Raw genomic sequence first — 27059 nt, forward strand, 5'->3', positions numbered from 1 at the left:
GTACCCTGTTCTACCACTCTGACTTACTGAGACATTGAACCTGGAGCTAGGTGGGTGGCTAACAAGCTCCAGGATCCGCTTGTCTCCAAACACCCACCCCATAACCATAGCAACAGATCACAGGCAGACATGATCAGGCTTTTTACATGGGTGCTAAGGGTTTGAACTCAGGTCTCAAGATTATACAGCAAGCATTCTTAAACAACGAACATCTACTCATTCCCCAATCATGTTTTTTTTATTGTCAATTTTACAAAGTATATTTCTTGTTAAGGTTTTTCAAAAGTAACGTCATATTCTGACATACTTAAGGAAACCAGAAATATATAAATAAAAGAATAAAAACATCAATAATTATTAGGATTAAACTGTCCACTTCTAATTTACTGCTTTTCTAATCCCAACTACACTAGTACAGGATGGTGTTATGACTGCTTAGAGTTTTTGTGCTTTCAGAATAGATTGTGCAGGATGAACAAGAAAAGCTAGCAGAAATCTTTTCAAAGCAGACCTCTTAAACACTTGTCATCTGTTAGCTGTAAGACTACAGTTGGGAAAAGAACACATCAGCTGTCCCACAGACCAGCCCCCTTCATTAGCAGTATGATTAAGTAACTTATGTGAAAGAAACCAAGGATTTACCTTTGTACTGGCAACGCCAATCTCAGGACCAGCATTAATGTGAACCCCACAATCTGTCTCTCGTGATATAGAACTGCCGACTGTATTTGTTATCCCCACAGTTAAGGCTCCTCTCTCCTTACAGTAACGAAGACCCATCAGGGTGTCAGCTGTCTCACCTGTGTAAAATGGGCAAAAGTAACACACAGAGCAGTTTCAGAGCATGCTGTTTTTTACATGAAAAACTGACTGGCTACACTTTCAATGTTATCATTTGTTTTAAATAAAGCATGAGGCATGCTCTTATTAAACTTACAAGATATAGCCAGGCAGGGTGGCATGCTCCTATAATCCCAGCACTTGGGTGGAAGAGACAGGCAGATCACTGAGTTAGAGGCCAGCCTGATAGACCTAGTGAGTTCAGGCCAGCCAAAGCTACACGTTGAGACCCCATCTCAAACAACAACCATACATTTACAAGACATAGGGCTTCATCAAAATACCAGTTTAAGTATCAGTTTTTACAAGATAGCTAGAATTATTAAGAAAATTGACTTACAATGACATTTTTCCCCTTTGAGTCTAAAATGAACACACCTGATTGACTAATGAAAAAGCAAACATCATCTCGAAAGACTGGAGTGTTTCTATCCAAGAAGTCACTAGCAAGCTCCACCATCACCGGCAACTCTGTCAGCTCCTCCAGAACCTGACGTGTCTACAGAAGAAAGAGAACACACTCTGCCGTCAGACATTCTTTTTCATTGAACTTCTTTGGTCTTAATGTACAGTTTCTACTTTTCTGACTATAAAAATAACACACGGGCTAGAGGTATAGCTCAGTGGTGAGCACTTGCCTAGCATGCACAAGTCCAACCCCATCACCGGTTCCAACCCCATCACTGCCAAAAGAAAAGCAAGGCATAAATTTGGAAAACATTAAGTAATATAAATTAAAGAACAAAAAAGTAAAAGAATTCAATATCTGACTACTCAAGAGATAAGCATTTCTAACACTATAGTACAAGTCTTTAAAAACAACTTCCAATGCATATGTCCTATTTTGTAATCAAGACTTGTCTGGAACTCACTATGTAGTCCAAGCTGGCCTCAAATTTGCAGTGGGGGAGAGGGGGAGAGGGGGAGAGAGAGAGAGAGAGATTGAAACTAAGACTCTTGCAAAGTTGTCTTTATTCCACAGCCCTGGAATTTTTGCTTGCCCACAAACTGAAACAGAATTGTTTTGTTGTATTTGGTCCACAATGATTGTAATTTGGCAGTTTTTAGCAACATTGCAGCAACATGATTAAAGCAATATTAAGCAACATGAATGCCAAGCATCTGAAAATTAAATGTTCCTACTTTTAATTACTTTTATGATGGTGTAATTTATTTATCATTATTCATAAATCAGATACTGACACTAGCAAGCTAAATGTTTGCATTAAAATCAATGTAAATAAAAATTTCCCCCTAGATCAAAAATGTATTACATTGGAATTTTTATCTTCAAACAAGCAAACCTAGAAACCTACTAGATATAAAAAATTAACATAACTTGCCAGGTGGTGGTGGCCCACACCTTTAATTCCCAACATTCAGCAGGCAGAGGTAAGCAGATCTCTTTTGAGTTTGAGGCCAGCCTGGTCTACAGAGTGAGTTCTAGGACAAGCAGGGCTACAAAGAAACCCTGTCTCAAAAAAACAAAAATAAAAAAATAATTACGTCCCACAGGGTAAGAGATAAATATTTGTGTTACAGCAAATAAAAAATTATTATCATGAACTTTGGAGATCAATCTTAAAGCAGAAACTGAGTGCAAGAAACCTGAGAGTATGCCAGTGTGTAACATACTTCCTTTATAAAGAAACTACAGCTGGATCCAGTTTACTAAGAGGCCATGTCCTGTTTCTTTACTGATAACCAATATAAGTCCCTAGCACAGGACTTTCAGCTTTTACACCCTAATTTAACAAAGTCTGGGCTGGAGAGACAGCTTAGTAGTAAAGAGCATCAGCTGCTCTTACAGAGTACTCAGGTCCAGTTCCCAGCTGCCTCAGGGCGACTCACAGCCATCAGTAATTCCAGGAGATCCAATGCCCTCTTCTGACCTGCAAGGGCACCACGCACATACATGGTGCACAGACATACTTGCAGGCAAAACACTTGCACACATAAAATAAATCTAAAAATTCAATAAAAACAAGAAACTAAGTCTGTTAACAAACAGACTTCCTTTCTTTGCAGAAATGTACCCATGAAGCAAACTCTGCTGAGGCTAACACAAGTCACTGGCCATCTGTCTGAGTCTAGTGGGCAATTCTAAGCAAAATAAGCAAACCCCAAAAGCCATATTAAAAGGTTGAGGAAGGAGGATCTTAGACCTGGTCTTAACAAAACATCTAATGACGACAAAAAGGTATGCTCAGTGGGATACTTAGGCCAGTGCAAAGCCCCTTCCCTCTCTGTTTATGATGTCAATCAAAGGCAGCCTATATGTATATGTAAAGACTTTGTATAACATATCTCTCACCAACAATTAATTCAAGCAACTAGGACGCCCCTCTGTCCCTTTCCTGAAATGTAATGTAAAAAAAAAAAAAACAAAAAACAAAAAACTACACAATAACATGTTTTAACAAAAGATAGTTTTACAAGGCTAAAGCAAGGTGGTTCAATAGGTTAAGGTACTTGTCATACAAGCCTGGAGACCTGAAGTGAATCCTCAAAACCCATGTAAAGGCAGAAGGAGAAAACCTACCCCACAGTTGTTCCCTGACTCACACATGCATGCCTCTCTACACATATGGTACATGCATATAGTAATAATTTTTAAAGTTGGTGTTACACGGTATGTTACTAAAAATACTACTGATCTGCAGATATTTTGATTCCAACACAACATAACTAAAATGTAAAGAGGCCACTTACTGCCATACCACCGTGGTAACTTGTGCCACAAGCAATAAGAATCAACCGCCGACACCGCTGGATCTCCTTAATGTGATCTTTTAAACCTCCCAAATTCACTGAAATAGAAATTTGTGTATATAATTACTTAGTCAAGAACCATACAAAACAAGCCTAAGTATCTACTGTCAATTTGAAAAATCAATACTACTGTTTTAAGCAACTTGTATTTCTTTTTGGAAGACTATTTTGCTGCAGTATTGTAAATTAACAGTTCACAGCTTAACTGGTCCCTCACCAAACCTGCACTCACCTCACTAACCACCAAGGAGTACACACAGACACTGATTCACTTTAAGTCACTTTTCATTCCTCTCTGTAGAGAAGTCACCTCAAAGGAAAAACCATAGGGATAGAACCAGCAGATCAGCTGGCACCAAATCAACAACAACAAAAAAGTACTGCTGGTTTCCCGAGTGACACAGAATATAAACCACACTACTTAAGGCTTTCAAGTCCCCTGTGACCATTACCTGCTTCACTCCTGTACCACTTCTAAATTAAGCCACATTGTAAGAACACAGTGTTCCCACAGGCTTTGGCATGTGCTGTGAAGGTTTAGGCAGTGTAATGTATTGGTGAGTTATACTGGTAAATTGTTTGTGCTGTTTGAACTCACAGAGAAACTGCCTCTGGAAGTCAGAGGCACACCATTTCAGACCCAAGCCATGTTTGTTACCTTAGATGTGAAGATGCCCCATCCCAACCAGAAACTCCATGACAGTGCTGGGATCCCATTTTACTTTCCTGGAAATTGTTAATTAGATATTGATCTCCTTTACACAGGATTAAAATATTGAAGGCAAGACTACATCAGAAACTTTGCTATAGTCTACTCCTATGACATGAGTTGAAGATTAAGAATCTATGGCCCTAAGATGACTGTAAGCTCCTCTGATGTGTGTTCTAGGGTCTAATGTTGCACTTAGACTTCTACCTTAAACATGGAGTAAGGTACAATCATCATGAAAGACCTCTGTGGAAGTTCATGCTTTTGATTGCTTATGAAAAAAACACAGGGCTAGAGAAATGGTGGTCTTGCAGAAGACTTGGGTTCTGTTCCCAGGACCCACATGATGGCTCACAGCTATAAGCAACTCCAGTTCCAGAAGATCCAATGTCCTCTTCTAACCTCCAAGAGCACCAGGCACAAATGTGGTACACATACATACAGACAGCCAAAACTCTCACACGCATAAAACAAATAACTCTGAAAGAGCAAATGTAGTCTGGCTGACTCACGTAACCTGAACAAACAAACAGTTTCTTTCCAGAATCCACAATGCCCAAGACATGCAAAGAACTGTCCCTGACAGCACAGCAGGAACCCAATAGTGACAGTCACCCCTTTACCATTTTTAAATATGCCATTCAGTGAGGTGACTCCGCCCTGAGGTGCAATCACACTTTGATGTCTGGCAATCTTAGATGTTCCCATAGATCTATATAAAGGTTGCTAATGGCACTCCTACAGGAGACTGAAATAAACAATAGTAAATGTCATTACCAGTATAGTCATCAAAATTGACTCTTCCTCTCATTGTGTTCACAACAGATTCTGGCTGCTCAAAAATTTCTTTCTGCATAAATGAGCTAAAGTTGCCTGCAAAAAATAGAAATTACATAATTAAAATAACAGTAAGTCCATATAATAACAATCAAGTCCATATCTTTTCAACATAATCTTGATAGACAAAACAAAAGGTTATGCAATAAAGAAATCACGTTAACTTCCTAGAAACCTCCATAAGTGTTTTTACTCTACATGAAAAATGAACAAGGAAGAAAGTCACTTTTATTTACTTAATAGCTAAAATGCATAGTTACACAAAAACAGAAGCATAAGATAATCTTTTAGTCAAATTTAAGTTCACACTCATCAAGCTACCCTTTACTTATGTTGACTTCGAAAATTTGCCGGGTGTTGGTGGTGCACGCCTTTAATCCCAGCACTCGGGAGGCAGAGGCAGGTGGATCTCTGTGAGTTCGAGGCCAGCCTGGTCTCCAGAGCAAGTGCCAGGATAGGCTCCAAAGCTACACAGAGAAACCCTGTCTTGAAAAACCAAAAAAAAAAATTACTTTATATATAAAAAAGATCAGTATATACTTCCTATTATGGACTGTAGTGTGACTCATGGGACTTTGCAGACAGTAGTTATACAATATAATTCCTACACAAGGGGATCAGAAAGGAGAACAAAAACCTAACCATTAATGGCAGTAAACATTATGTAGGGTACATTGATATCAGGTACTGTTCTAAAGTTTTATACTGATCAGCCTTGTTGATCTTCAACACAACCTTAATGAGATGGAGTCTGTTTTCCCTCTTAAGACACGAGAAGGCTGAAGCACAGAGAATACAAGAAGAGTACTGGACAGAGCATGAAACATATTTACCCTTAAAAAGCATCCTTAAACATGTAGTACTAGCTCTTCCTTATAAACTTAAAAACAAACCATTCCTTTTCCTGGGTTGACCATCCACTCATCATATGGAATAATCAGGATAGGAAATAGAATGATTCCTTTCTTTAAGCATCCTAAGTCCAAACACTGCACAATACTCACCCTTCATGATCTGCTGGAGTTCCATCTGGAGGGTTTGCACAGCTCGGCCAGGATGGTCTCCTGCAGTTCGTTTAATTCGATGGATAGAAAGACGTCCGTCCACCACTGCTGCAACATCGTCATCTTCAAGAAAGATGACACGATTGGTGTGCTCTATCACAGCACTACAAAATGATCATGGAGATGTTATTATCAATAACCAAGGATCACTGTCACCAAGAAAGCTATCATTAGAACACACAGACCAAGCTCAAACATCAGCTCTCATCTTATACCTCATGTTAACTGCCAATGTCTTCACTTCCTACAGGACCATATTGAAGATTCGGTCATTGTAGAAAAAATAAATAAATAAAGTGGACATCTGCACAGCAATCTAACCAATTAGACAAAATCAGAAGGCATGGCTATCTCCATCTCACCAAAGCCTGTCATTTTAACCCCTACTTGTGAACAGTTCCATTCACTGCCACTGATGAACACAAGCTGCCGCCAGTTCTTTGGCTGGCTTCTGCAGCACCCTCCTAACTACCCACTACTTCTCTTACCTCTCTACCCATTCTCCTCTTCTGCTCAAGTCAACAGCAAAAGGTAATGCAAATCAAAAATTTTCCTTCACCCATCAAATCACTTTTCAGCTCCCACTGGCATTCAGGAAAACTTCAAATTGCCTTGCATATCCCATCAAGCATCCTCTCATTCTCCTGAAGCTGTCTAATGCCCATGCCAAACTCTCACAGGTGGCCCATCTGCACAGAGTCAATGTTCTTCTCCCAGCCTTTCTAAATAGCTCCTGACTGTCCCTTATCTCAGTTTGGGCTTCATTCCCTTAGAAAACAAGGGTTAAATGATCTTGTTATGGGCAAGTGTTATCTCCTCCGTTACAGCAGACCACATAGTATTTTTATCTTACCATTCTCCTGTGGCTAGCATATTGGGTTTCTCAACTAGCATTAAAAGTGAATCTGTGGTGATATATTGTTTATGATCTAACAAATGCACTGGAGATCAGTTTGAAAAGCCAGCCACACTAGTTAGCTATAGTAACTAGACAGTGTGGTACACACCTTTAATCCCAGAACTCAGGAGAAAGGCATAAGGATCTCTGTGAGTCAAAGACCACCCCGGGCTACTAGAGAGTGAATCAGAGCTCACGCCTTTAATAAGTCTCAGGACTTATGACAGGTATTTAAGACAAGAACAGGGTCTCAGAGCTGGCATTCATTCTCTAGCCACACTGAGGATAGGAAGACACTGAAGTCTCTAGCCACCACATTGAGGAGAGCATAGGAGTCTGAGTGAATCTGAGGAGCAGTCAGGTTGGAAGCAGTTTCAGGATTGTCCCTTTGGTAGAGGTTAAGAATAGTGGCCGGCTGCTTTGCTAGTCTTCACCTTGAAACCTGAACCTCAGTATCTGTTTCTGGGTCTTTTATTTTTCATGCTACATGAATCAAGAGATGATAGGCTTCTGTAGTTTCTAGTTTAGGTCATGACTATCAACTCTCTGTAGTAAACCCACTTAATGACAGCAAAGACAAGTTTGCATAATCTAGTAAACAGTAAAGTTTGTTTCGCACTCAGATAATACATCCCGGAAGTACTAAATGGTATCATTTTCTCATTCTTATTTCTGCTTATTTTCAGTCACAGTAAATGAATCAGTCAAGTATCTGAGTGGTTCTACACTCCTACAATATTTGAATTACCAATGCCTCTAAATATTCCACTGCATTTCCTTTTAAAATTTCAGCCTTCTTTGTAAAAGGATTATGCTCTAAGTTAACGCTAAATGTAAAAGCTAAATGTCCACATGAGTTCCAAAGTATAGTTTCTCAGCAACTGTAACTGCTAGAAAAGCAATCTCTCCTCTCTATAATACTTGGGTACACATCCTGGAAATGGAACAAAACAAAGAAATAAACAAATACTCCAAAGGAAATGCATTAGAATAGGTCTCTAAGAATATATGTGGTTTGCTAAAGTGACCAACATGCTTTGAAGTATGTCTTATTGCCCCATGTCTAACAAGGTGACCTCTAATTTCTCAATTAGGTTCTGGAGCTAAGGCATGATTAGTAGTGGACTGCTTGTTACAGAGTCAGAGGTTCTACTCTCAACACCTAGATTTTTGCAAATACCTTCATGGTTTGGGGAACTTTTCCAAAAAATTGTCTTGAGCTCACCTTGCATCAGAAGCAAAGTAATATTCAACTGCCTTTTCCTCAACGGGGAAAAGGCATGTCGTGCTGTCCACACGGGAGAGATTGCAGCTTCCTTTCTTGTCTTTGCCTAGAGCACAGAGATAACATAAAATCAGCAAGCACAGAAAATCATGCTACAATTTAGAGATGGGTGGTATAACTGTTCATAAAGTCAACAACAAAAAGAAATAAAAGAGCAACACAAATTCAGCATTTCTCACATTTGAGGTAGCTCTCTGTATTTCCATGCAGTAAGCCAGTAAGAGCAGATAGGAAGTGCAGTGAACAACTACAAAGACTGTAGGGCAGACAACAGTGCTACACGGTAAACGCTGCAATGTTACTTCTTTCCAGGTAGGAAAGAATTCATTAGTAACCATTTATTAATAGTAACATTTAAAAGTCTAGAGGCTGCAGGGCTAGATAAATGGCTCAGAGATTGCAGTGGTTTGAATAGCTATGACACCCACAGACTCATATGTTTGAATGCTTGGCCCATAGGGAATGACACTATTCAGATGGTGTGGCCTTGTTGGAGCAGGTGTGGCTTTGTTGGTGGGCTTTGATATCTCAGAAGCTCACGTCAATTCTCTGCCTACTATCCAAATGTAGAAATCCTTCTCTGCCTACTATCCAAATGTAGAACTCCTTCTCTAACACCATGTCTGCCTGCATGCTGACATGCTCTGTGCCATGATGATAATAGACTAAACCTCTGAAACTGTAAGTCAGTTCCAATTAAATGTTTTCCTTATAAGAGTTCTGTGGTCACTGTGTCTCTTCACAGCAATTAAACCCTAAGTAAGACAAAGATAAAGAGAACTCACTGCTACCACAAAAGGACTCAAGTTTGTTTCATAAAACCCATATGGTGGCTCACATCCATCCATAACTCCAATTCTAAGGAATTAGACTCCTTCTGCCTCCCTGGGTACCAGAAACACTTGTGATACACATACATACATGCAGGCAAAACATTCATAAATATATAACAAAACATTTAAATTAAGAAAACCTAAAAAATTAATCAATATGGTGCAATGAAAAGTAAAGGCAGGGGGCTGGAGAGATGGCTCACAGATTAAGAGCACTGACTGCTCTTCCAGTGGTCCTGAGTTCAATCCCCAGCAACCACATGGTGGCTCACAACCATCTGTAATGAGACCTGGCCTGCAGGCAAAACACTGTATGTGTAATAAATCTTTCAACAACAACAACAAAAAAGAAAAGGAGGGGGGGAGGGAGGAAGGAAGGAAGGAAAGGCAGACTAGTGCCAAGTTAATTTTTTAATAAAATTTCTTGAGATTTTTTAAAAGCAAGTCAGCACAGCAAATCAGGCCTATAATATTCAATTAAAATCAAAGCAAAGGGGACTGATGAGATGGCTCAGCAGGTAAGGGCACTAGTCACTAAGCCTGAAGACCTGAGTTCACTCCTTAGGTCCCACATGGTAGAAGAATACTAACTTTCACAATCTATCCCTCACTGCCACACATATGCTGTGGTATGAACAGTATGTGTACTGCATACATACACATACATGATTAAAGAAATGTAATTAAAAAGCAAAACATATGCCACTTTAACCATGATGTGCCAATATGGCACCTAGACACAGGTAATGCTATAAGCCAAGAATCTCTCATGTCTCAGTAGTGCATTTCCAGTATATTTTTAATTCTGGCACTTAGTTCTTCATCAGTAATAATTGTTTTTGTTTTACCTTTTTGCTAATTCACAATTAACACAGAAATGAGGAAATATGCTGGTATGACAAATTCTTTAATTTAAAGCCATGCTTATAGTTCTAGTACCTGGGAGGTCAGAGGCAGGAAGATTAGCTCAGGGCCAGTTTCAGTTACATAGTTTGAGGCCAGACTGTGCTACCAGGAACAGCTATGTCCTTTCTCCAAAGCCAGAGCATAGTAGATCTTTATAAACCAAGGGCAGAATATCCATAGAATACTATAAGTTACTTGCCTTAGAGTTTAGATATTCCCCAAACCTCTCATTTTTAAGAAAACAGTTATGAAATAATGCAAATTTCAAAATGACAAAAGCAAACAGACAAAATATATTTTGCAAATTAGAAAAATGTCAAAACATCTCCCCACAAAGTAAGCATTTTTAGAGCTTTGTACACTTCAAAAACAAAGAATTAGTAAATGAAGGGAAGCAGGTGAAATCCCTCCATCCATGCAGAGTGCATTTCCACCTCTTTCTGCCTGTGATGCCCACCATGTGAATTTTGATCCAATCTGAGTCCTAGCTAAGGATGCACAACAGAGAAAAATTCTTCTTGTCAGTGTTCACAACAAGTTTTTCATGTCTACATACAAGTATGCAATTGTATGCACAGGTACACACAGATCTGACTAAACAGCCATTACCACAGCGTATAGAACAGGGTTTTCAGCTGCACTGTCCTTACAAGGTAATGCAACAGCTTACCTGTTCTGTACAGAATTGGAATGTGATCTGTAGAAAGCTTATGCTCACTCCGCACCACAATCAAGAGGGGGCTACCTCGCCTGAAATGCAAGATGAGTCACAATCAAACCTTCTCTATAAATTATGTACTAACAATACAAAATTTAAGTATGAATTCAAAATTCATTTTAATTTGAAATGTAATGCTCTTCAAGTGATTTAATTTAGAAATGATCATGATGTTCTTAGAGCAATAAGAACATTTCAGATCTACTAACAGAAGGATATCTTAAATCTGAAGGCAGGATCCTAAGGATATGTTGGTGTCTGTGTATAAACGAATGAAAAGTTCTACTTCACATTAAAAGGACAATTTAAAATACAATGCTTTAAAATATGAGTTACATGTATATATATATATATATATACATATATATACTTGTATATACATTATATGTAATATGTTTTATGTATCATATATATACATATCTATAACATGCTATCAAAACTGAATTGAACTTCAGGTGTAATAAAATAACTACATTAGAAAACTGAGTGCCTAGGCCACACCTGAGTACTTCTAATAAACCGTTTTCAACTGGCAAATTACAATTACATTAAAGTTTTGCTGAGACAGTGAAGCCCTTCTTCTGCAGCTGCTTCATGCCAGCACTCTGAGTGCTGACAGAGAGGCCATATGGCCCAACAAACTCAAATAGTTGCTATCTGACCCATTCTGGAAACAAAATCACCAACTTATATTTTACAACACTGCATTTTAAATTGTTCTTCTGCTCTAAGAACTTAACGGTCATTTATAAAGCTCTTTAGCAAAAATCTAGCAAAACCAGTGGTGGTACAATTACTTAAGAATGTGGAATGTTTCCAAAACATATGGAGAAAGTTAATGCTTTGGAGCTGAAATTAAAGAATATTCCATATCCAAATTCATATAGAGCTACTGTGCTCACCAAAGACAAATGACAACACCAAAGTGTATTTGCTTTACTATGAGATTCTGTTAAAGAATGGTACAAGAAAGGAGTATATTGAAATAAACCTCTAAGGTAAACCTCTAAGAAAACAGTAAAGGGCCATTCACAAGCTACTGAGAATTACCCTGTAACCCGAATGTTTCAAAGTGCATGTTATTGTTAGTCTTACATCTATTGTACCTTGTGCCAACTGCTTGCCCAGGAAAATGAACACTTTTAAACACAAGTGCAAAAGCTCCTTCCTATGGAGGAAAAGAAACATCAACAATATTCCTTGGTAATAATTAGCAAACATAAACACATTTAAAACACACCGGCTTCTGCATGGACACTTCTTGTTCACAGCAGTGTTTTTTGAACTAGTTTTTTTTTTTCTTAAACAAGCCTCCATTTTAGATGTTGCAGCAAGATCCCCCTAACATTCAAGTCCACATTTTAGGTAGATACTGATTCCTGAGCTCTGGTGTGAACAAACTAACTTTTACCATCAAGCTTACTTCCAAACACTGCTTCTAAAGGCAGTCCACCTGGAAAGTCACCTGTGTGCATAGCACATTTCTCAACAGACACATATCTCTCAGTCTATTAATTTGTTCAGGAGGTCAGAATTAAAAAGATCCCAGACTCCATATCCAAAACCCATCTTTGGCCCTCATCATCATATTCCACTACTAATCTCCACTCTTTCTGCCCTCAGTCTTGGGCTTAACAATATACACAATCATAATTATTAAATGGGATGAAGAAGCCAGGCAATGGTGGCACACGCCTTTAATCTCAGCACCCAGGAGGCAGAGGCAGGTAGATCTGTGAGTTTGAAGTCCAGCTTAGTCTACATAGAGAGCTCCAGGATAGACAGGGCTGTTACACAGAGAAACCCTGTCTCAAAAAACCCAAATAAATAAACAAATGAATGGATGAATGAATGAAAGATGGCTCTCTGTTAAAAGCAATGCTGCTCTTGAAGAAGACTTGAGTTTGTTTCCCAGCACCCACACTGAGCAGCTCACAGTCACCTGTACCTCTAGCTTCAGAGGGTTCAATGCTCTCTTCTGGCCTCCACAGGCACTAATACTGATACCTGAGTCTACACATGTACACACAGAGGTGTAAGCACCAGCACGCATACACACGCACGCACCAGATGCTGACAATAAAATACCTTATAAATAAAGATGTCTATTGTTAGAGTCCTTTCAATTAAAAAAAATGAATCAGCATAGTGCCTGCTCATCAAACCTCATTTTAAGAAAATTATTTGAAATTAACATTAATTAGCATAACTGTTTTGCACATGTGCATGACTGGACATGCATGTTAGTATGTGTGTGGACACACAAGGTTGTGGTTATAGATGTGGGTGTGTAGGCACATGTGTGAGTATAGGTAGAGGCCAGAGGTTTGATGCTGGATATCTTATTCTTATTCGATTGCTCTGTGCCTTATATACCAAGGAAATCTCTCACATGACCCCAGAATTTGTAGATTCAGCTAGTGCAGCTAACCCGACAGCGTGCTCCAGAATCCAGCTCCATGTCCTGGAAACTGGCACTCCAAAGAGGCTTCCATATCTACCCAGCATTTCTGTGGGTGTTCCGAATATGAACTCTGGTCCTCAAACCTGCATTGCCAGTGCTTTACTGAGGAGTCATTATCCCAATCCTGAAACAGTAATCTTAAAAAATATGGTTTTATACCAGTTGTTGGATAACTCTCTCCACCAAGGTAGTAAAACTGACGTCCTGACTTTCCCAGTTGTCATACATGTACTTGACAAGCTTAGCAATGTTTTCTGTATCTGTTTCAGATTCAAAGTCATAGCCTTTGCTTTCCTGCAAGTAGAAAAAAGAAGACATTTAAATAAACACAATGTTCAAATCTTTTTTAACTTAATGGTTCCTTTATATTAGTCTTTTAAATTTTTTATTAGATTTATTTTTATTTTATGTGTGGATGTTTTGCCTGCATATGTGCCTGTGCATGTATGTTGTTTGGTGCCCTTGGAGGTCAGAAGAGGGCATCAGATTCCCTAAAACTAGAGTTACAGACAGTTGTTAAACACCATGTGGGGAATGGGAATCAAATCCAGGTCCTCTACAAGAGCAACAAATATTCTTAACTACTGGGCCATCTCTCTAGCCCCCATGCAAGTATTTTCTAGAATTTTTTGCCCAAAAACCAAATGAATTTCTAATTGCCTGTGTGCACATAATATATGTGTGTGCGTAGTGTGTGTTTGAAGGTTAGAGGACAACTTTGAGGAATCAGTTTTCTCTTTCTACCATGTGGGTTTCAGGTAATGTACTCAATGCCATCAGGTTTCAGTGGCAAACACTGAGCTATCTCACCAGCCCCTAAAATCTTACAAATCACTAACTTTTTTTGGATGTCATACTGAATTTACACAAAATGTAAATTAATATTAATTTAGTTAAAATTAGTTTATAATAAGTTTAATAAATGATTCAATTAATTTAAGATTAATTTTAATCAAAGTCTGATTATAGAGAAACAAAATGTTATTGAGTACAACTCCATACACTTAACATATATACCTCATATGAATTAAATCATAAATAATTAAAATATAGTGGGAATATATAATATTCAAAGTACTAGTTTCATAATGAGTAACAATTCTTTGGTGATCCTCAACTGTTGAGTAAAGAGTCTTTGGTTATACATGGCCATGTAAATTTAAATTTAAAATCAGGTTTCTCTGTCACAGAAGTTCAGGAGTCCCATATGCACAGCTCCCACTATGTTAGGTCCAGAGAGTTCCCATCACTGTAGAAACTCCACAAAGCTGAGGTGGCACTGTCTCAGTACAGCACACAGTTAGCCCTCAAAATGACCCCGCAAGAAATCAGAGCTGCTCCACTGTCAACAGAGAGAAATACAATAGGCCATACACCCTGTGATTATCTTGGGAATTACTTGAGCAGTCTAAAGAAATGTTGCATGTCCCTGGCTCTCAGAAGTATTCTCAAAGATGGTGTCTTCTGGGGTCATTTTACTTACCAAAAACTTTTTCAAGTCTTGTAGTTGGTGATGATTCCATTATGAATAACAATAAATTCTACAAGAGATTAAAGTATTGACAAAATATAAGAAGTCTGATAAATGCTATGATTGTGGACAGATTTTCCTTTATATTTTCTTTGTTTTTGTTTTTGTTTTGGGGGTTTGAATCCAGGACCTCCTACATGTTAGGCAAGCACTCTGCCACTAAACTACCTCCTGGTCCTGCTATTTCATATTTTTGAGACAAGGTCTCCCTATATAGCCCAGGCTATCTTTGAACTAGTAGAAACCCTCCAGCTCTGTCACCCAAGTGCTAGGGTTACAGGCACACACTACCACATCTGATGGTGAGTAGATTCTTCTCAAAAAGTTAGTATACTAGTGAGTGTCCTCCAGGTCATATGCTTCTTACTGTGCCTTGCCATCCGACAACTCAACAGCACTGCTTCTGTGCTGATGCACACAGTGTTAGTGGGTACGTCCATGAGGAAATGTACCAGTTCTGACCTCTGCTACACTCAACTACTACCCTAACACTAGAGAATGAAAGGAGCAGAGCAAGTCTCTTGCACCTGTTTCCTCACTTGCAAACCGCTACTCTACATGATCACTCTCAGTCTCTGTTCATTTATTCTTTGCTTAAGTTTAAAAAGAAGTCTTTTACAGCCGGGCGTTGGTGGCACATGCCATTAATCCCAGCACTCGGGAGGCAGAGGCAGGAGGATCTCTGTGAGTTCAAGACCAGCCTGGTCTACAGAGCGAGTGCCAGGACAGGCTGCAAAGCTACAGAGAAACCCTGCCTTGAAAAACCAAAGAAAAAAAAAAAAGAAGTCTTTTACAACTAAAACAATCACAGTGAAACTAAATAAAGTCTAAGAACTCATAATTACATAATTACCAAGTTCTATAAATTGATTTATGTAAGGTCCAGATGACTCCTGGAATGTCACATGAAAATGTCAAAGTAGCATTCCAAGAGCAAATAAATATGAGAGATCAATTTCATCTATTTTTTATTAAATGATGACTGAAAAATGACTTGGAGCAAGGTGGGGGTGGAAATGGAGAGCAGAGGATGGAAGGGGAGTGGGGAGGACAACATGAGAAAATGGGATGGTCAGCTTGGGGGAAGATCAGAGAAAGAGAGCAAAAAAAGAAATACTTTGAAAGAGTATGAGAGAGTACGGTATGATCAAGAAACCTGGCACTCATGATCTGCCCAAATCCATAAGGATTGCCCCAGATAAGATGCCAAGCAATAGTACCTGGAGAAGGTACCTGAACTGACCTCCCCGGCCATAAGATTGAGAACTTCCTCAATTGTCATAGAAGCTTCATCCAGGAACTGATGGAAACAGATGCAGAGACCTACAATTAACCACTGTACCAAGCTTCTGGAGACCAGTCAAAGAGAGAGAGGAGTGATAATATGAGCAAAGGGGTGAAGATCAGGGTGGGAGAAACCACAGAAACAGCAGACCAGAGCTAGCAGGATCTCACTGTCCCCAGAGACACAGCAGGGAAGCCTGCATAGGACCAAACTAGCCCCACACCCACTGAAGGCAGTTGAAGGAGGGGTGGCTTCGCCAGTGTGTAGGGGACCGCTGTCAGTGAGGAAAGGATCTATACCTAGTGTGTGACCTGGATGTCTGGGGCCCATTCCCTATGGAGACATACCTTGTTCAGCCTAGACACAAGGGTGACGGCCTTGGTCATGCCTCAACCTGGTGATGGCACAGAGTTCTTAGACTCCCCATGGGAGGCCTTTCCCAGTTTGAGGAGCAAATGCCTGAAGGGATATGTAGAATAAGAGAAGAGCAGGAGGAGGGGTGCTAGAGGGAACTTGGATAGGTATGTACAAAAAGATGAACAGATTGTTTTATCTAACAGAATAAACATAACTCAATAATTTTAGGGGGGATGTTAGTAGAATTGATGAAGGTGATTTTCTTTTCTCCTTGTACAGGGCCGTCTGCCTAGTCTCAAGCTGCAGAGAACAGAGACATTAGGTGACCCAAATGCTAACACAGCTGGGATCATCTCGTCAGCCCAACAACTGCATCTACTCAGCAGTAATAAGCTTCCCAAAAGCCTAGCATGCTGGGTCCTGTCAACCACCTAGCATCCAGAGAGGACAACCCCAGAGTTATCAGCAACATCACCCTGTCTCACTCTCCTGGTTTTGCTCACCAGGATGCTACTGCAGAGAAGGACAGGACTTCCAATGGCTACCTTGCCCTTCAATTAACTTTGTGTTTATTTATCACTATACTTGCTTTGGGGTGTGTGTGTGTGTGTGTGTGTGTGTGTGTGTGTGTGTGTGTGTGTGTAGACACACTCACATGCAATATGTTTACACTTGTGTGCTTGTGCATCTGTGTCCTTGTATACATTCATGTGTATTCTCAAACTTTTATCAAAGTAGCACATGTATTCCCTCAAATGTCAACTCGCAGATGCTGTTACAGCTTGTGTTTTCAACACAGGCTTTCTCCAGGCCAGCAAGGTGGACGCATCTGTAGCCAATAGTGGTGGTAGTGGTGCATGCCTTTGATCGAAACACTTGGGAGTCATGCCAGTCTGGATATAGAGACAGCGCCAAATAGCAAAAGCCTGTCTAAAAATAAATGAATAAATAACAAAACAAATGGACATGCACCTTTCTCTATGTCCAAGTGCTATGGTAGCAAGCCTCAGCAGGCCTGCTGCTTCTTTCCCATGCTCGCTGGGGAATGGACATGAGTCTCACAAGGTAAGCAGGCACTCCAGTGGACAGACAGACACGTTGCCAGCCCTCTTGTGATTCTGAATCTCACTCTGGTGTGAATTTCAATCTTGACCAGCCACCCAGTCATCCTCATTGTGGAGACCAGGTCCAGGAGAAGCAGCTCTCTGTCTATGACATTAATTCAGGGACATTACCTGGGTAGCCCAGGTTTGAAAGATGCTTGTTTCTTTATTATGATGAATGGGAAAGGGGGAATGAAAAAAGGAAAAACTAAAGCATATAAGATGGGTTTAGCAGAGCAAGCCTCCCTCCACTCCAGCCAGAAACCCACATAACCAGCCCAGTTGTGGCCTGAGTTGAAGCAGGGACTGCAGCAAATCAGGTACAACAGTGACATGGAGCTGGTATAGAAGGGCCACAGGGGGCAACATAACACCAGAGAGTCTCACAGCTTCAAGGGCCAGCTGTTTTCTGCCTTTCTTACTTGCACAGGAGGGGAGGTCCCCATGCCCTCCAAACCTCCCTCCTCACTGCCTCCCACATGATCAATACTTACTGAACAGCTCCTCAGTGCAGTGCACAGGGGAAGAACTCAATGCTCAGGCCAATTCCTGATGTGAGTCACACAAAATATTCACTGCACATCTGGATGCTCGGTTTTCATATCTCCATGGGAAAGGTATTCTGATTCACAAGGAATATGCGGTTGTGATGGGATGCCATGTCATTGTTTTCTGAGATATGGGCATTAAGATTTGAGAGTAGGGATTGTTTATTTAAAATAGTGTCATTCCTCCCACACTGGCTTCAATCTTTGTGTTGGAACATACCTTGACTGCCTGATCCTCTTGTCTCCAACCCCAATACTAGGCAAGCTCCACCTGATTTTATTTTATGCGGGGCGAGTAGCCAGGAAGAACCTATGTACATGCTGGACACACTGACACTAGTCCTGCTGTTCACTCTCAGTTTTTAGAGAGAGAGAGATCTCACACTGCAACCAAGTGAGATTACAGCACCTTACATAACCCAGGATGGCATTGAGTCTATGGCTACTCTACAATCTAAGCCTCCAGAGTCCCGGGATTACCGGCATACACCTTCACCCTGGCGCTGGCATCCAGTTTTAAGAAAAATCCACAAAGTGTCTAGAAAGGGCAAATGTGAGAGCGTGAGACCCCACGGGTGAGGAGACTAAACCTTCAAACTGTGGGGGTGAGGCTCCATCTTCCTAGGGTCATCAGCTGCAGATGTGGACATGCACTGGTGAGGCTTCTGCCTTCCATCTGTCTCACGGAGCTGCATAGAGAGTTACATGAGACCAACCTGAGGGCTGCTACTCAGAACAGGTCTTCAAAGATACCAGCTATACAGGTGACACTCCTGGGCTGCTGCACACTGACCTGAGTGTCCTTGAGAACATGGGATGGGGACAGCCTCCTTTACCTCCCTCCCATCCAGGTCGCAACTCACCAGCTTCAAAAGAAGAGTGGCTTCCTGCTACAACTCATGTTTGTGGACTTCAAAAGACTCTAAGTAGAAAGACTGGTCATGAAGAAAAGCTAAAGAAAAAAGGAGAAAATGCAGGGTCGGTGGTGCAGATCTGTAATTCCATAGGGATGATCCAGAACTCCAGGTATTATTCAGCTACATATTGAATCCCAGACTAGGCTGAGATACAGGTGTGACTCAGCTGGGACACCCCATGCCCAACATGTAGGAAGCCCTGGGTTTGGTCCCCAGGACAAAATAAACCAGGCTTGTTAGAGAATTCCTGGAATCCCTACATTTGGCACATGGAGCCAGAAAGATTAAATTTTTATGGATATCCACAGTTACACACATCATTTAAAAACAAAACCACAAAACCCACTAAGATTAGATGCACACCTGTAGCTCAAACACTCAGCTGGCTGAGTGTTGCCAGTCCTTGGCAGTCTGTACTACATACAGAAAACCTGTGTCTATGTTAAGAGGAGAGGAAAAAAGAAAGGATTTCTCATTCGAGAGGACTGATATTTATGTCAGTGTTTAGTTTAAGAGTCACAAGCTTTGGAAAAGAGAAGGAAATACCATGAGTCTAGATAGGATCTAGACAGTATTTAGGAACAACAGGACTGGAGAACTTTACATAAGGAGTGTGTGTGTGTGTGTGTGTGTGTGTGTGTGTCTGTGTGTGTGTGTGTGTGTGTGTCTGTGTGTGTGAGTGTTTGCATGACACATCCATGAGCACATGGGATGTATGTGTATGTGTTCTTGTGTGTCTGTCTGTCCTCACCCTTTGAGCACACTTGTAGACCAGAAATATTCATCCAGTGCTTTTACAACTTAATTATTTTGTTTATTTCTTCAGACAAGGTTCCTCTGTGGACATCTGGCTGTGCAGGAACTCGCTCTGTAGCCCAGGCTGTAGACAAGAACTCACAGAGATCACCTTGACTCCACCCTGAATCCTGGGTTTAAAAGGGTGCTCCAATACCAAGGGCTTCCACCTTAATGTTCAAATCAGGTGTCTCACTGATAGCAGGCCAGCAAGCTCCCATCCCTCCTTCTCTTCTCCACAGTCCTAAGATGACACAAGATGCTGACACATCCTTATTTCACAACTCCTGTGTCCATATCTCAGATTTCAAATATTCAGAATGTGCGTGTTCTTTGTGAGATGGAGTGACACTCAGCCTGGAACTCCCTACACTGGCCTGGACCTGTTCCTACTTAACAGGGCAGAGTGGTTCAGATCCAGACATTCTGCATTGGGGAGTTGAACAAGAAGAGGATCCTGCTCAAGGTCATCTTTGCTTACAGAGCAGTCTGCCTGGGACAGATGAGACCTTGACTAAACCACAGTGTCCATTGTACCTGAGGAGGACTGAGGCGGCCAGCACCGCACAAATACAGTCAGCCTGATCTACACACAGACTCTCAGTCCAGCCTGAGTTACAGGGCAAGACTCTGTGTGAACCCTAACCAACAAGGAAAAGAGTTTGTGGCAATGCTATTCCAGTTAACCAAAGTGGACAGAACCAATGTCAGAAAATAAAGTGTCAGTGTGCATGTGACTTCTTAGCACAACTGTCAGGGAAGGAAAGCCAATTTCTATCTTGGATGGTAGACAGAATGTGTCCCTTAGCATACTTCTGTGAGTCTGTTATTATTAATGTGGGTGATCAAGGTTTCATGTTCGTTTGCTTGGTTTTAATTGCATGTATCTATTCCAGTCAATTGAATTTTATTTTATGTCTGTATTTGGTTTTGCAGTTTATGGACTTCTTCAGGGTTTAGTGATACTTTGGGTGGGGTGCAGTTTAAGACAGAGCTCCTCACCTGCCTGGAACTTGTTCTTGTACAAGCAGAGAGACACAGAGACAGAGAGGGTGTCAGGGAAAGACCAGAGACAGGTAGAGGGAGGAGAATCACTCCATATTCCAGTGGATGGAGAGCAGGCGAACTGTATAGTTGCATAACTTTGATCAGAATGCCAAGCCAGATCTCCAACCCAGGCTGGACAGAATCTCCTAAGAAGTCGTGCTGAACTCTTCTGAGCAGCTCAGCCTGGTCCAGTGACTAAGACCAGCATAGGATCCGGGGGAATCTCCTTTGCCAGAATGGTAGATGGTGGTTTGGAAAGCATTGGGTTTTGGGGTGCTATTTACACCTCAGAGTGGAATAAGACATACCTTTCTTCTCAGATTAGGTTAAAAAAAATCTTCCTATGAGCTTAGTGTTGCTCAGAGGAAAAGTCAAAAGAAAGAAATGTGTTCCACCTTGCTGGAACAAAATAGGGACATGCTGTTGAACACAGATGATGTCCCAGCAAGATGATGATTCTAGGAACCTTCTCTTCTTGGGTTCAATTTAGGGACAAGCTGGACAGACAGACCATCCACGTCAGTCACACAGACTTCCTATGTCTGGTGCCATGACATCTTGGGACCGTCTAGGGAGAAAAGGACACAAGATGAAATCACGCTAATGTGATTGTAGCATGGACAATAATGGTTGCCCAGAATCTCTCCCAGAGGATGTGCAAAAGGCTGCTTACTAGTAGGAGAACAAGCAACTTGCAAAGACACAGAGAAATGGAAGCAACCTATGGAAGCCACCGTCCCCAGTAGAGAGTAGACTGTGGCTGGCATTAGGCAGGGGCTACAGCAGGTCGCTGCTACCTCATAAAGGTTTCAGGTTGGCCATGATCAGGACATCCATCATTCCCTAACATGGCAAGTGGTGTTGAGTCAGAATCCAGTTCCCAATGTGAATCGTGGCCTTGAAGAAGCAAGCATGGAGAGGCAGTTGGTGAGTAACCAGAGGGCAGAACTAGGGCAGAGAGAAGACTCAGCCTCCCTTGGAGTCATTCCACGGATGAGATTTTCCCAAGCTTTACTCTGAGTGGGGTGTGAGGACTCAGGTATTGGAACTTGCTGTGATGACTTTTGGAGGTTTCTGCAAGTGGTTGGGAGGAGGCTGCCCTCTAGAGAATTCTGCAGGGCTGCCTGAAGGGGACTTTCTCAATCTGGGATCACACCTTTCTTGTGGCAGATGGGACAAGCTGACTGGGAATACTGTCCCTGGGCGAAAGGCTCACCCCATGGAAAAGACAATATTCCCTGCAAAGAAACAGGGAGCAAAGGACAGTCATTACCCAGAGGGCAGTGTGTGATGTTTACCCAGGTAGGGGAAAGGGCAAGGGCAATTTTTGTTCCACAAGACAGCTTCAGCCACCTTAGGAACTCTGCCCTGCCCTCTGAACAAGACCCCCATGTAAAGCCTGCCCCTTCTGCCTGGGATTTTACCTGATGTGAGCTGAGCTGGGGTGGACAGCTGTTCTTCCTTTGTAGGAGGAGCCTGTGGACACTGCCTCCTGGACATCTGGCCTGGCTTCCGTGGTAGCTGTCCACATCTGAGCCAGACCAGTCCCCAACCCGTGGCTCACAAGCCATGGAGCTGGGGCTGGACCTCTTCAGAACTACGAAGTAGAAAGACACAGGAAGGTGAACCTTAGTGACTTTGGACACAGAGACCTTACTGTGATAGCCCTGAATCATCTAAGCACCCCACCGGTCTTCCAAGGAATCTCTGCTTCCTTTGCCCATGCCCCCATCTCCTGCTCTCCCTGCTCTGATCAGCATCTCTGCTGTCCGATTGTAGCTCAACAAGCCCGAGGTCACACTTGAAGGCATTCTCTGGGATCGATCTTTCTGAAGGGACAGGTTTTTAAGTTCACAAGGATGCCACAATAGGGCACAGCCATCCTCTGTCACAAAGGAGAGCAGGAAAAGAATGAATAAAGAGGGATATTTTCCCCACCTGGATCTGTGGGTGACTGCAGGATCCCGTTTCTTTGGAGTCAGGGTCCTGCAGGAGTCCTGTCTTCTCGTGGCAGGTGGCAGGCAGCAGCACAGACGTCTGAGGCAGTTCACCATTATTTTCTTGACCCTCTTCCAGCTGGAGCGCCTCCTGTTTGCCGAGGAAGCTGGGCCAGCATCCTCAGGCTGGCCATGGGTGATGGCCTCCTCCTGTGTGATGCCGTCTTCCTGAGTCAGGGTTGCTAACTGGGCCATTGTCTCTTCCCGAGTGATGGTAGCTTCCAGAATGATATCTTCATGCTTAATGACTGTCTCTTCCTCTGTGATGGACTCAGTCTGAGTCATGCCATCAGCCATGGTCACTTCCTTTGTCCTGGTCTCCTCCAGAGTCATGGTCACTTCATGTGCCATGTCCTCTTCCTGGATTATTGTTGCTTGCTCTGTGATATCTTCTCCCTGGGTTATGGTCACTTCCTCTGTGATGGACTCTTCCTGGGTTATGGTTCTTTCTTGTGTGATGGTATCTTTCTCATTCATGGCCTTTTCCTCTGTGATATTCACTTCCTCACTAATGGCTTCTCGTGTGATGGTGTCTACCTGAAATATATCCCCAGAGAAGGAGCCCGTGGGGGTGACACTCTGAGCTGTCTCCATGGAGCTCCAGAGTTCCTCTTGGTAACTGCAGGAAGATATGTTGTCTGTGTCATGTGTGGTTTCATTGTGGTCCAGACTAGAAGAAGCAGTGTACATTAAGAGAGATGTCTGGACACTGGACATCAGGCTGCCACTTGACCGGATCTTTGAATCAGAGAAATTCTCACTCATTTCCTCGCTACTGCACGTGAGTAAAAGAGCTCGACGACGCTTTTGGTAGACTAGGTGGGAATGGTAGGTCTTCTCTGACTTGCGGAACAGGGTGACAGGCATGCTATGCCTTATGCCACCCTTCCTGGTATTCTTCTTCTCTTCCTTCTCCTGGGGTTTAGTTGGCAAGGTGAAGTTCGGGGTAGCAGGCTCAGTAGCTCTCCTTAGCGGCACAGGGAAGGCCTGAAGATCTGCAAGGTTGAGGACATGGCCTGGCTGCATGGTTTTCTCCTGCTGATGGCCACAGTCTCCCCCAGGAGACTGGTGTTGGAGAATCAGGTAAGTGGCCATTACCTGGTTGTAGGTTTTGTCTCTCAGAGAATCAATGATTTCCTCAGACGTATACCCCAGGACTGTCATGGTGCTGACAATGCCTGGGCTCACCATGCAAGGGAGTTTCTGTGTGGACATAGGTGGTGAACGTGTCTTGCTGTCCCTGATCATGGGGCGCGTCATGATTTGGTCAATGGTGGGCCTCCTGTCCGGGTTGATCATCAGCATTTCGACGATGACATTGAAAATATCTATGGAAACATGCTGAGGTATTTTGAAGTTTGCAGCGAGGATCTGACGCCTCACACCTTTAGGAGAGCGATCCCGGAAGGGAAAGCGCCCAACCACCATGAGGAAGAGAAGCACACCTAAACTCCAAATATCAGCCGCGCAGCCATCATAGGCCTTCTCTACAAAGAGTTCCGGGGCACAGTAGAGCAGAGTTCCACAGAAATTCCTCAGCTTCTGCCCTGGGGTCACTTTAGTAGCAAGGCCAAAATCACATAACTTGGCGTTACCCCTGCAGTCGAGTAGTATGTTGTTGGCCTTAATGTCCCTATGGGCAATATGGTTTTCATGGCAGTACTGCACAGCAAGGAGAATCTGGGTAAATAACCTTCGTGCCTCACTCTCCTGTAAGGATCCCAGTTCCAGAATGTGCCGAAGAAGATCTCCCTCTGATGCGTGCTCCATCACTAAGTAGGTGGTGTCTCTTGATTGGACCACCTGAAACAACTTAATGATGTTTGGATGCTGGAGAGATTTCATGATGCTGACTTCATTGGCAACACGCCTCGTGTTCTTCTTCGTCATTCGAAGAACTTTTACAGCCACACAGGTTACAGTAGGAAGATGGAAGGCCAGTTTCACCTCAGAAAAACGTCCATGGCCCACAGTCATCATCATCTTATAGTCACTCAAGAAGGACTCCTCACAGGAGTAGCAGGCCTCCCTACCCTGCTCCATGATCAAGTCCTCGTTGATATGGCTAGAACCAAATTCACAATGGGGAAGTTTAAAGAAAAGGTTCATATCAGGCACAGGAGAATGTTGATAGCTACAAATTCCTATGTCCCAAAGAAAGATACTCAGAGACATTGCAAACAGCCTAACCAGGTACTTAATGCTCAGAAGGAGAAGAAAGCCCCTTCCACAGCAGTGGACTACAGATTATGACACCAATAGGGTTGTCAGTTATCAACCGGAAACACATAGAAGAAAGCAAAGGACACAGAAGCTAAGAGCCATTCATTAGGGAGGACCATGATCCTCTGACTGTACCCAACACTCAGAGACAAGGCTCTAGTAAAACCAGAAGCAAGAACAGTTGCCAAGACAACAGATACCCCAAAACCCAGAGTTACTGCATGGAGAGATGGCTCAGGAGCATTCACTCAGAGAGGAGGCAGCTCCTGACTACATTGGGATGTTGTGACAAAATGCTTTGTTCCATGATATCCCAGGGCCTGGAACTAACATCTGTTGGGCTTAAAGATGACATCATTCATCACATGATACCCATTAGGCCTGAGACTTCTCAAGAAAGCTCCGGAACCCAGAGACAGTGGCCTGATACATTCATAATTCACAAGAAAATATTTGTCAGCCAGTACCCTAAAACAACAGGTGTGGGAGATGGAGCTATTCCCTGGCAGCCTAGGACCTTCTTCTTTCGAACAAAATGACTTAGTTATGTCACTTATAAACAATGGAAATTGGTTCCTTGTGTATCTGGACATTGGCAAAATAAGAACCTGGTGACTGAGTGTAATAGGACTGCTCTCTACTCTAACTGGTACTTTGGATGTATTCCCACATGATCAAGTAAAAGCATGAACTCAGCCTATGAAGCCATTTCTTAAAGGCCACCTGTTCTGCTCTGTGACAAGTCTTTAATGCTCTTGAGTCCTCATTTGTTAATACAGTTATTTTAGGATTAAAGTTTCAAAAGGGACCTTGCAGGACACAGATACATATTTATTTCTACACACACTACACATAAACTACACACACACACACATACACACACACACACACACACACACAAACTCTCTCACCATCTCTTCTCTCTCTCTCTCTTCTCTCTCCTCTTCTCTCCTCTGTACTCTCTCCTCTCTCCTCTCAGATACACATACACACATATAAACGCGGAGAGCACACACTCTCTGCTCGCCACTCTCTCTCTGTCTCTCTCTGTCTCCTTCTCTCTCTGTCTCTTTCTCCAACAGCACACACAACAGCGAGACACAACACACACAACACACACACACACACACACACACACAAACACCCCACAATCAGACAGGATCCAACTGGCTGTGTCCAGGCTGAGGAGAGCCCTGCAGTGTCAGCTGATACACCTTATATAAGAGCTCAACAGGAAAGCCAGCATACCTAGAGCCTGTGTGAATAAAAATAACCGTGGATCAGAAGGTGGAGGCAGGAAATTGTTAACAGGAATTAGCTAAGGAGAGGATGGAGAAGTCAGGAATAGGGACAGAGAGATGTAACTCAATGAGTAGGGGCTGGGATAGAGATTCGGGTCATATACTTTGGGACAAGTGGAGAGACGCTTTACTTATTGGGAATTGGTCCAAGTAGGACGGTCAGCTGGTTGCTTCTCAGCCTCTCAGAATTTTCAGGTTTCCACCCTATGACTGACTCCCAATTCTTTATTGGTAAATAGGAAAATAGAATCTTAATTAAACCTATATTTGGCAGCTACAGACAACCTGGTGACAACAGGTCCATATATCATGCTAGGCCTAGGTCTGAGAAGTGGTGGCCAACTCTGTGTCTTTGGTCACCAATGGTAGTTGAAATATCAGTAGATTTGGGAGTGGCGAATAAGCCAACAGAAAAGCAACTAAGGTGAGTACATGGCAATTATTCAATTAGGAAAGTGAATTCAGAAGGACCAGCAGTTCAAGTCATCTTTGGCTACTCAATGGTCTTGAGGCCCGCCTGTACTGCAGGAGACCCTGTCTCACCAAAACAAAAAGCAAAAGTAAAGAGCAGAAGAGCAAGGACTGCTTTGGTTTTGTACATATTCGAGGTTCTCAATGTTATAAAAAGA

General features: G+C 42.3%; 2 protein-coding genes across 2 annotated transcripts in view; both read right to left on the reverse strand.

Annotated features, from left to right (window-relative positions):
• LOC113839031 (glutamine--fructose-6-phosphate aminotransferase [isomerizing] 1-like) overlaps positions 1 to 22440 on the reverse strand; it is a 34713-nt gene extending 12273 nt beyond the window's left edge. Inside the window, 14 exon segments of the mRNA XM_027434493.1 lie at positions 643 to 800; positions 1219 to 1339; positions 3553 to 3650; positions 5099 to 5194; positions 6163 to 6326; positions 8346 to 8451; positions 10815 to 10894; positions 11969 to 12030; positions 13486 to 13620; positions 14810 to 14829; positions 14832 to 14867; positions 18631 to 18688; positions 22066 to 22147; positions 22334 to 22440. Coding sequence (XP_027290294.1) covers positions 643 to 800; positions 1219 to 1339; positions 3553 to 3650; positions 5099 to 5194; positions 6163 to 6326; positions 8346 to 8451; positions 10815 to 10894; positions 11969 to 12030; positions 13486 to 13620; positions 14810 to 14829; positions 14832 to 14867; positions 18631 to 18688; positions 22066 to 22147; positions 22334 to 22440 — 1323 coding nt within the window.
• Positions 13555 to 25975, reverse strand: LOC113839030 (sperm motility kinase X-like). Its single transcript, XM_035448539.1, has 8 exons — positions 22848 to 25975; positions 22334 to 22506; positions 19014 to 19102; positions 18741 to 18839; positions 18097 to 18224; positions 17472 to 17708; positions 14810 to 14867; positions 13555 to 13620 (listed from the first exon to the last, which is right to left on the reverse strand). The coding sequence occupies exons 1-2, from the start codon at positions 25079 to 25081 to the stop codon at positions 22470 to 22472; spliced, it is 2271 nt and encodes a 756-aa protein (XP_035304430.1). The 5' UTR covers positions 25082 to 25975; the 3' UTR covers positions 13555 to 13620; positions 14810 to 14867; positions 17472 to 17708; positions 18097 to 18224; positions 18741 to 18839; positions 19014 to 19102; positions 22334 to 22469.
• Positions 25976 to 27059: the final 1084 nt, after the last annotated feature.

Source organism: Cricetulus griseus, chromosome 8 (genome assembly GCF_003668045.3).
Source record: "Cricetulus griseus strain 17A/GY chromosome 8, alternate assembly CriGri-PICRH-1.0, whole genome shotgun sequence".
Classification (NCBI taxonomy): Eukaryota; Metazoa; Chordata; class Mammalia; order Rodentia; family Cricetidae; genus Cricetulus; species Cricetulus griseus.

Excerpts from the sequence above, each read along its gene's own strand:
- LOC113839030 (XM_035448539.1), bottom strand. The coding sequence starts at position 25,081 with ATGTCTCTGAGTATCTTTCTTTGGGACATAGGAATTTGTAGCTATCAA. Across the intron at positions 22,507-22,847 it reads GCAGTCACCCACAGATCCAG|TTCTGAAGAGGTCCAGCCCC; the intron begins GTGGGGAAAATA and ends TCTACTTCGTAG.